The sequence below is a fragment of the Mugil cephalus genome, chromosome 18 (genome assembly GCF_022458985.1).
Source record: "Mugil cephalus isolate CIBA_MC_2020 chromosome 18, CIBA_Mcephalus_1.1, whole genome shotgun sequence".
NCBI classification, from domain to species: domain Eukaryota; kingdom Metazoa; phylum Chordata; class Actinopteri; order Mugiliformes; family Mugilidae; genus Mugil; species Mugil cephalus.
In genome coordinates this window covers 11,439,485-11,449,430 of record NC_061787.1, presented here as the reverse complement: position 1 = coordinate 11,449,430, position 9,946 = coordinate 11,439,485, and the positions used below count along the sequence as shown (strand labels likewise).

Below are 9,946 nucleotides of genomic sequence, written 5' to 3'. Positions count from 1 at the left end.
CTGGCACAGTATTTATAAAGAGTACAGAGAACACAGCAGCACAACTGACTGACTGAAGACAGTGCTGAACATGGAGAGATTTGAATTTTCACTCAGGCTTTTAGAATAAAGAAACATCATAGCAAGCTGACAGGAAAAATGGATGATGCAAAGGATGAAATTGCTGTTATTGGGATTGGATGCAATTTCCCTGGAGGTATGACTTCATTTTGACACGTCCTCCACTTTTCAAATGTTTGGGTTAATTATACTTACTATTGTGGTTTTTATTTTAGGTGAGGGGTTGGACAGTTTCTGGAGGGTTCTGTTGGAAGGAAAGAACTGTGTGGTAGATATTCCAGCAGAGAGGTTTGACACTGCAGTTTGGTTTGATGCTGAAGGTAGCAAACCTGGAAAGACACATACAAACAAAGCAGCTCTTATAGAAGGGTAAGCATGATATGTTAAGGCAGATAATTTTTCTTTCCTTATAGATATTTGAATATGATGAAACTTCTTTTTTCTATTCTAGGTTTAATGAGTTTGATTACAAGTTTTTTGGTATTACTGAAGTGGAGTCTGACTTCATGGACCCTCAGCAGAAACTCCTTCTGCAGTGTACCTACAAGGCTTTAGAGGACGCAGGAATTGCTATGGAAAGCATCAGTGGAAGCAGAACTGGCGTTTACATAGGTATCTCTATCACATTTCATTTAAAAAGGCGAGGCCATTTTCATGATGTCCTAGTTTTAACCTATTTTGCTTTTACTGTGACATTGCAGGTCTCATGAACAGGGATTATGAGATGCTCAGAAACAACTGTCCGAGTGCAATAACCCACTATAACGGCACTGGGACGGCCATGAGTGTTGCTGCCAATAGAATTTCCTTCTTCTTTAATCTCACTGGCCCTTCTTTTGCCATTGATAGTGCTTGTTCCTCATCTTTGGTGGCTCTTCATGTAGCCTGCCAGGCTATAAAGCAAGGTAATTCGTATAATTTCCTGGAAACTGAGTTAATTGCTGCACAATATTTTATAATATGTTTTAAACATTTTATAACTTGTCTTTCAACCAGGAGACTGTGAGATGGCACTGTGTGGAGGAGTTAACTGTATTATAGAGCCAAAAGTGTTTGTGGCTCTCAGTAAGGCTAAAATGATCTCGCCTGAAGGAACCAGCAAACCGTTCTCCAGTAAAGCAGATGGCTATGGCAGAGGAGAGGGCTGTGGTGTAGTACTCCTCAAATCTCTGAAACAAGTAGGTTGCTGATAACATTAAGTGGATGTTGCTTTGCTTGTTCCCTACATGTCTGAAATGTCTTTAATTACTGCTCTATCATGAGGCCCGATGTGCCCCAGGGTCCTGTCTTGGGTCCTTTATACTTCTCTTTTTTGCTGTATGTCTCTTCAAAGACTTACAAGATCAACAAACTGTTTACATAAATGTCTGGCTGCCATAGAGGTCTGGATGACTGACAGCTTGTTATAGCTCAATGCAATCAAGGCCACAATCATTATCTTGCTTCAGATAGTTTAGCTCTGTGGGTTGGTTCAGTCTCTATGGTCCGTGACCTTCACCATGACAGACAGTTAAGTGCCCCCATCGCTGCAGACACTGCTCCAATCTGCCTGTTGATCTCCTGCTCCACCCAACCCTCACTCATGAGCAAGAGCAAGAAGAACATGAACGAGATCCCGAAATACTTCCACTTTCTACTACAACCTCCAGCTCTTACTGGGGTGGTTCGCAGCTGAATGTGAAGCGGCTGGGAAGAAGATCAGCACCTCCAAGTCTGAAGCCATGGTCCTCAGTCAGAAAAGGGTGGACTGTCCACTCTAGATCAGGGAGGAGGTCCTGCCTCAAGTGGGGGAGTTCACTTAGAAAAATTTCATGTAATATTAATGTCTAATGTAACACAGATAGTAGCTGCCCTGCTAATGGTGTGATTTCTCTATTCACAGGCCATAAAAGATTGCAACAAAATATGGGGCATCATCAGCAAAACAGCAGTCAACCAGGATGGGCACTCAGTGTCTCCAATCACCAAACCCTCCATGACACAACAAGAGGAGCTGCTGCACAGAACCTACTCAGAATCTGACATTGCAAATGTCCAGTACATTGAGGCACATGGGACTGGAACCCCTGTGGGAGACCCGACAGAGGCAGGAAGCATCTCGAACGTCATTGCTAAAGCCAGACCTCCTTGCTCGGGTATGCTGATGATTGGATCTTTGAAGGGCAATATTGGACACACGGAATCTGCAGCCGGAGTTGCAGGACTCATTAAGGTACTCCTAATGATGAAGCACAAGACAATTGTCCCTACAGCCTTCTACTCAGAAGACAGTGCCAGTATAGACACAAAAGCCCTCAATCTAAATATTCCAACTGAAGTTAAGAGATGGAAAACAAATGGGTCACTAGGAAGGGTAGCTGGCATCAACAGCTTTGGGTTTGGCGGTACAAATGCACACGTGATTTTACGAGAATATAAAAATATCTCGCTTCCAACACAGATACCAAAAAGTTATCCAAGACTCTTCGTAATATCCGCAGCCTCTGAGAAATCACTGAGCCTGTCCATCACTGACACCCATCAAAAACTTAGCAGTAAGCAAACTGTTGACTTGCAGGCACTCCTGTACACCTCAGCATGTGGAAGGAGTCATTACAAACACAAGTATAGGAAAGCCTTCCTGACATCTTCCCTCTCAGATTTAGAGCGACAGCTGACATCTGCGCTGAAGACAAAGGTTGCGTTAGCAAGGTCTGACATGCAGGTGGTCTTTGTGTTTTGTGGAAATGGTGTTGCCTATAAAGGAATGTGTAGCCAGCTAATGAGAGAGTTTCCTGTCTTCAGGGATAAGGTCAGGGAGGTCGAGAATCTCGTCCAGAGTCATGATAACACCATCAGCATCAGTAAATGGATTGCTGGTGAGTATGCTAATTATGATTTCAGCAAGCCAGATGTTGTCCAACCTCTTCTTTTTGCAATTCAGATCGGCATTGCTGCTCTCCTGAAGCACTGGGGTGTCAAACCCAATGCCATGCTTGGTCACTCTGTAGGTGAGGTTGCTGCTGCTCACTGTTCTGGCCTCTTGTCTCTTGAGGATGCTGTGAAAGTGTTGCACCACCGAAGTGCTCTCCAGAGCAAAGTCACAGGGGGGAAAATGCTTGTGGTCAGCAATGTGGCTGTAGAAGACGTAGTAAAAATTATGTCAACTTTTCTGGGGAAAATTTGTGTAGCTGCTTTCAACAGCCCTCTGTCCTGTACACTGTCAGGAGAGACAGATGCTATAGACATCCTCTGTGAGAGGCTCAAGAGCTTGTTTGAAGATAAAAATCTCTTCCTCCATGTCTTAGATGTTCCAGCAGCATACCATAGCCATGTAATGGATCCAATACTAGAAGACGTTGTAACAAGTATAGATCATTTACATACCAACAATTTAGAGTGCAAACTGTTTTCAACAGTGACTGGAGACATGAGCTCAGATGGTGATTTTTGTAGTGGTATGTACTGGGCAAAGAACATCAGAGAGCCAGTTTTATTTGAACAAACTCTTCGTGCTGCCATCAAACACAAATCCAGGGGAAATGTGGTCTTTGTAGAGATTGGACCTCGTAGGGCTCTCCAAAGGAACATACATGAGACTCTGGGAAGTGATACCATTGTTCTTTCCTCTGTCCAACCAGAGAGAGATTGTGACACCATCCTCTCAGCAGTCGCAAAATTATTTGAGCTTGGCATCAGTGTTGACTGGCATAAGCTCTATAAGGGTTGTGAGACATTGCCCACAGTTCTTCCAGTCTATCAGTTTGACAACACAAAGCAAGAACTGAATTTCGAAGCTTTGAGAAAAAGTGATGAATTGCTTCCCTACTCTTCTCATGCACTCATATCTGAAATAAAGCTGAGTAACAAAGAGTTTGTGTGCAACCTCTCACTACAGACGGCACCATATCTGTGGGAGCATAAGAACAACAGCATTTCCATTGTGCCAGGTGCGTTTTATGTTGAATTAGCATTTGCCTCACTCATGGCTAGTTTGATACCAAAGAAACCAGTTTCTCTGCTCCATCTCAGTGTTAGATTTGACAATGTGCTCACACTCAACTCACAATGTCGGCAACTGAAGGTGATACTGGAACATGCAGAGAGCAAGGCCTCCTTTAAAATCCAGTCTTCTGTCGCAACACATGCCTCTGGCACATACACATGTGCAGATGGCCAGCTACCGTCAGAGGAATCAACTATTTGCCTTGATGTGATCTCCCAAAGGTGCAAATTGGTTATGACGAGAAAACAGATTTATTCAATTCTTTCTCAAGTAGGATTTGAGTATGGTCCTCTTTTCAAACAGCTCAATGATGTGCATTTTGGGAATGAATTCAGAGAAGCAATGGCGGCGGTTCGGGTTCCTGGTGAAGTTCTGAAATATCTTCATGACTATTTTATTCATCCTGTGGTGCTGGACTATTTTCTGCAAATGACTGCTGTGGTAGCAATGGGTCAGCTAACAGCCAAACCAGGGTTCCCTTCAGGTATTGGGAGTATAGCTATATCAGGACCACTGCAAAAGGAAATGTTCATGTACTTGCGAGCTACTCATGAGACAGCAAACTTCCTGGATGTATGTGGTTGCTTTTCCACAACAGAGGGGAGAGTATTGGTGGAACTCAAGAGGGTGAGGATATCATTTTTGGGCTCAAATAATCCTCAGTCACTGTTCTTCCACAATGAAATAGTTGCGATTGCCCATAAGAGAGTTTTGCAAAATTGCCAAACAAAAGCAATTGTTTTTGAAGATGACCTCTGCATTGCTAAAAGACTTGGTCCATATATATGCCCAGAGTCAATCTTTGTGAAGAACAAAGAGTCCTGGAAGAAAGAGCAAGTTCGAGATTTAGTTTTCCACTCACTTATCAACAATGTGGATTTGGACAATGTTCTCTTTATTTGGGGTGTAGAGGACCTGACTCACTTGTCATCTGAGAAGATGCTGGACTACTCGGTGACTTGCTGTGAGATATTTCACCAGATTGTAGTAGCCGTGAAGGAGAGTAAACGCTCATGTGCTGTCCGCGTCATAACTTACAGAGCTACAGACATTACTGTGGACCACATCAGTCCTGGTTTTGTGCTTTCTGGGTTGACGAGGGCTTGTGCAGCAGAGTTGGCGGGTCTGTCTTTTCAGCTGATCGACCTCGCTTCTGTGACAAGTAAAGACATTCAAGCACTGGCTCATGTAATAGACACCTGCAAGCAACAAGAGGTCAGGATCAGTGAAGGGCAGGCATCGTCAACAAGAATAGTGCGGACCCCAATGAATGAGAAGGCTTTATGGGAAGGTGATATGAACACTGCATTTGTGGGAGACTTTGCCCTACAGACTACAGATCCATACAGAATGGCTCACGTGTCCACTATACCTTCTAACCCTAATGGCAATCCTGTCGAAGAGAAGTCAGTTGAAGTTCAGCTAACCAATGTATGCGTGCATTCATCAGATTACTTTCCTGTGACCGCTTCGCATTTTAACTTCGGCAGGACAATGTATTGGAATGAGCACACGTCTCTAAATCACAAGCTTCTTGCTTTAGATTTTAGTGGCGTTGTCTCAGCTGTTGGGAAAGGCGTCAATAACCTAAGAGTAGGAGACCATATTGCTTCCTGTTATCCAGTTGCTGTCACGTCTAAGATTGTAATTCCTGAAGCAGTGTGCTACTCCACAGAGAGACTCACATTTCTGAAAGAGACTCCATTTGTGTCATACTTTGTACTAGCATGGGAGATCTTGCAGAGGATGCTGTATAAAGTAAAGAAACAGCGAAGGAAGTTGGCTATTATCACCTCGGACTCAGCCTCTGCTCTAACAAAAGTTCTGGCCCTCACAGCAAGCAGGTCAGGCTGGAACGTTTCTTCTCGGCCGCCTTTCACCGAGGAGCCTCCACATTTTGATAAGAGTTGTGCGTTTGTTGTTCTGCCACCATTTGATTACTCTTGGAGGAATTTCTGTGATGGTGGTGGCCTTGAGAAGCACCTTATTTTTGTGTATAGTAGTCACATGTCGCCCTCAGTCTGCACAAGCACGATTGCTCCCAAGACTGAACACATTCTTGTACATAAGCTTGACGTGACCAATGTTCTCCAGAGAGCTAATCTAAAAGCACAGAACAAGATTATCCACGATTGGTTAATCTCATTAGGTTTCGATACATTATCTCTACCTTTGAAGAAGGAGTTGTATCAGTTCTCAAGCACGAAAGAGCCTCATTGTGAGTCTTATTTCACAGTAAGGACAGTGCAGCAAGTTGTTTTAGACCACGGAGAATTTGATTGTCCACTACCTGACATCTCTCTGCTATCGAAGCCTGGACAGCTCTTTAAAGAAGGTTGTGTTTATATTGTAACTGGAGGGCTCTCAGGTTTAGGGCTTGAGACAGTTAAGTTCATTGCTCATAATGGCGGAGGTTGTATTGCAACACTATCAAGAAGTTTTCCATCTGATGAAGTGCAGTCTGAAATGGGTCTCCTTCAGAAAAGACACAGGGTCACTATCATGAATGTCCAGTGTGATGTTTCTGTGTTGACGCAGGTGTTGGATGCAATCTCAAAAATTGGACAAAGATTCCCCTCTTGCCCAATCAGAGGAGTGTTTCACAGTGCTGCAGTGTTGCACGATGCACTGATTGACTCTCTTGATGAGTCTCTATTCAGAAAGGTGTTACAGCCCAAAATCAGTGGTGCTGTAAACCTTCACCATGCAACACTTCACAAAAAACTTGATTTCTTTGTGTGCTATTCTTCCATTTCGTCGTTCATAGGCAACGCCTCACAGTGCAACTATGCAGCAGCCAATTCTTTCCTCGACATGTTCTGTCACTATCGGAGAAACGTTGGGCTTGCTGGACAGTCCATCAACTGGGGTCCTCTGAACCTCGGACTGTTGCTGAACAAAGATCATTTCCAAAGGTTCTTGGAGGCAAAAGGAATGATGATAATGGATGTTTGTGAGGTTCACGAGGCACTTAAACAATGCCTTTTGATGAACAGACCTCAACAGGTTATTTGTAAATTCAACTTCAAGAATCTTAACATTCATGTCCTTTCACAAAACACGTCTCTCAGAGAGCGACTGTCAGCTTTAGTGGAAGCAGAGCTCAAAGACGAAACACAAAATGAACCCAAAGTTCAGCACGTGTCTTTCACACATGAAAGTGTAAAGAAACTTGTAAGTTACACAACAAATGTGAGTGTCGATGAACTGGATGATGACTCCACTCTGAGTGCTCTAGGCATCGACTCGATGTTGGCCATGACATTGCAGAACAAGATTTTCCAGGAGACAGGAGTAAATGTACCTTTAGTCGTAATACTGGACCCCAACAGTACGCTGGCCAATTTACTAACTGTTGTATTGAACAATGGATAATTTCACAAGCTCTGTCCAGTTACTGTCATCATCAGTGTGCTATTTCTGCATATTTTAAGAACTAAATGTTGTTGGACAGATTGAAGTTGTATGTTAAATAAAAGTGCATGATCTTGTCTTGTTGCAAAACACCTTGTAAATAAAAATTTAAAAATACTTTATATTGGGCTTTTTTGTTTTGCTTTGTTTTTTTTTTCAGAAAACAAAGCAGAGGGACACTAAAGCATGTAATAATAGTTAAACAGAAATATCTGACATTATCTCAGGTCCTTCATAATCAATTGTTCACGGTTGTCTTAAGCACAGACACAGAGTCAAGTCACACAATAATAATAATAATAATTATAATATTATTATTATTACTATTATTATTATTATTGTTCTTTCAGACCTCCTGAACAGGGCATACGATCAAATATAGACTAGTTCATGAGCTATGCTCATTGTGACGACATGATGTTAGCTAGAGGCAAAACAGGGGGAAGCCTGAGGTGAACACTGTCAAAATGACGTCTTGCTGTATTGTTGGGGGCCAAAAGTTGGACTATTCCAAGAGCCCCTGACTGTCAGAGGCCCCAAACGATAGGTGAAAAAAAAATAAAAAATTAAACCGTCATCATTAAAAATATAAATTTGTAATATAATAATAAAATATAGTAGTAAAGTAAGTGGTCTTAGCGCATCAGTGCGCATACACATCACACGTACAAATGCTCAGTTGTGGAGTATTGGAAGCCCAGACTGCACAAACAGTTTATTGATCCACTTGGTTGCTGAGGATAATCCGACAGAGGCTTCCTGGGAGCGGTCAAACGTGAGGCCAGAAACGGCAGGTACAGGTAATCCAGGCTCACACACACACAGAAGAACTAATTTACACTGTACAACCAGCAAAACCAGATCTTTCTACGACCAATTTTACAATTAACCTCTGGGAACGCAACCCTGTGCAACCAACATTTCCAACACATAACCCATGCACACCTATGAGCAATTTTACAACCAACATTTCCAACACATAACCCATGCACACCTATGAGCAATTTTACAACCAACATTTCCAACACATCACCCATGCACACCTATGAGCAATTTTACAACCAACATTTCCAACACATAACCCATGCACACCTATGCCCAATTTTACAACCAACATTTCCAACACATAACCCATGCACACCTATGACCAATTTTACAACCAACATTTCCAACATATAACCCATGCACAACTATGACCAATTTTACAACCAACATTTCCAACACATAACCCATGCACACTTATGACCAATTTTACAACCAACAATTCCAACACACAACACATGCACGAACAACCAACTCGTGGAATGCAACCCTGCACAACCAACATTACAACACACGCTTCATCCACAAAGCCAACAACAATACAACGGGCCCACACAACAAGAGTCACATATTCACAATCATTCACAACCACAACGACATTGTAACCTTAACCTAATCTAACTTAACCTAACCTAACCTAACGTAACCTGAGAAAACCCAGCAGGCACAGAGAACTTGCCCATTGCTACACCATAAAGCGTCAGCTTGGTGGCTTGAGGAGGCCGAGACCTCCTTCTGCAGTCTAGTGGGCTGATCACCTGGCCACTGGTTTTGACAGGTGTGAGAAAAGTCAGAGAAACGGGTCCTATTTAAAAACCGCTGTGGAGACACGATGACGTCACGACGACATCATGAGGGCAGCTGTGATTACGTCATCATGACGTTACTGTCATGCCCCCTCATGAATGAAAACAAAGGAGAAACTGAGATCCGCCAATGACGCCAATGACGCCATAATGACGTCACCATGACTAAAACAAAGGAGAAGTTGCTGCGATGATTATTGTTCTTTAAACCATTTAAAAGATAAAACTCTGAGATGGGAGAGGGATGAAAATGTAGATCAGAAAAATGTAGAAATTTATGGCTTCAGGCCATAAAACAAGTCTACAAAGATGGAAAGCCGTGGGACCCCGATAATTGATATATGTACACTTAATCATGATGCTAACGTTAGCTAATGTCGCGTACATTGCAGATAAAGTTGCAGTTTGCTGATGACCTGAAGAATGGACCGGTCTTTCTAAAGTCTGCTGATATTAGATTAAATCACTGTGTCCTGCACAGAGCCCGATACTGCCGCCAAATCCTCCCTTTTCTCGGATGCAGAGCGCTGCCATGATCGTTAAAAAAGTGTGAGAGATCGCTATACAAGGTGTAGTCCACATAAATACAGTCGCCGTTCACCTATGCCAGGGTTTGGCAACCTTCAACACTCAAAGAGTCATTTGGAGCCGTTTCCCACAGAAAAGAAACCAATGGGAGCCACAAAACCCCTTTTGACATCTAAAATGAAGATACCACTGCATATATCGTTTTTACCTCTATGCCATGTCTAAAAAAAACTATAGTGTGTTGCATTTATGAAATGAACGTACTCCTACAAAGAAAACTGTATTTATGCATACACAATAGGGATTTATCCATGGTTTGCTTACCTGCGGT

The 9,946-nt window shown here is 42.7% G+C and overlaps 1 protein-coding gene across 1 annotated transcript; it reads left to right on the top strand.

Annotated features, from left to right (window-relative positions):
- The first annotated feature begins 8 nt into the window (after nt 1-8).
- pks1 (polyketide synthase 1) lies at nt 9-7,581 on the top strand. The gene is made up of 6 exons (XM_047568482.1): nt 9-196; nt 276-429; nt 512-672; nt 762-965; nt 1,057-1,238; nt 1,943-7,581. Exons 1-6 carry the CDS (start codon nt 139-141, stop codon nt 7,418-7,420), a joined length of 6,237 nt encoding a protein of 2,078 aa, XP_047424438.1. The 5' UTR covers nt 9-138; the 3' UTR covers nt 7,421-7,581.
- Nucleotides 7,582-9,946: the final 2,365 nt, after the last annotated feature.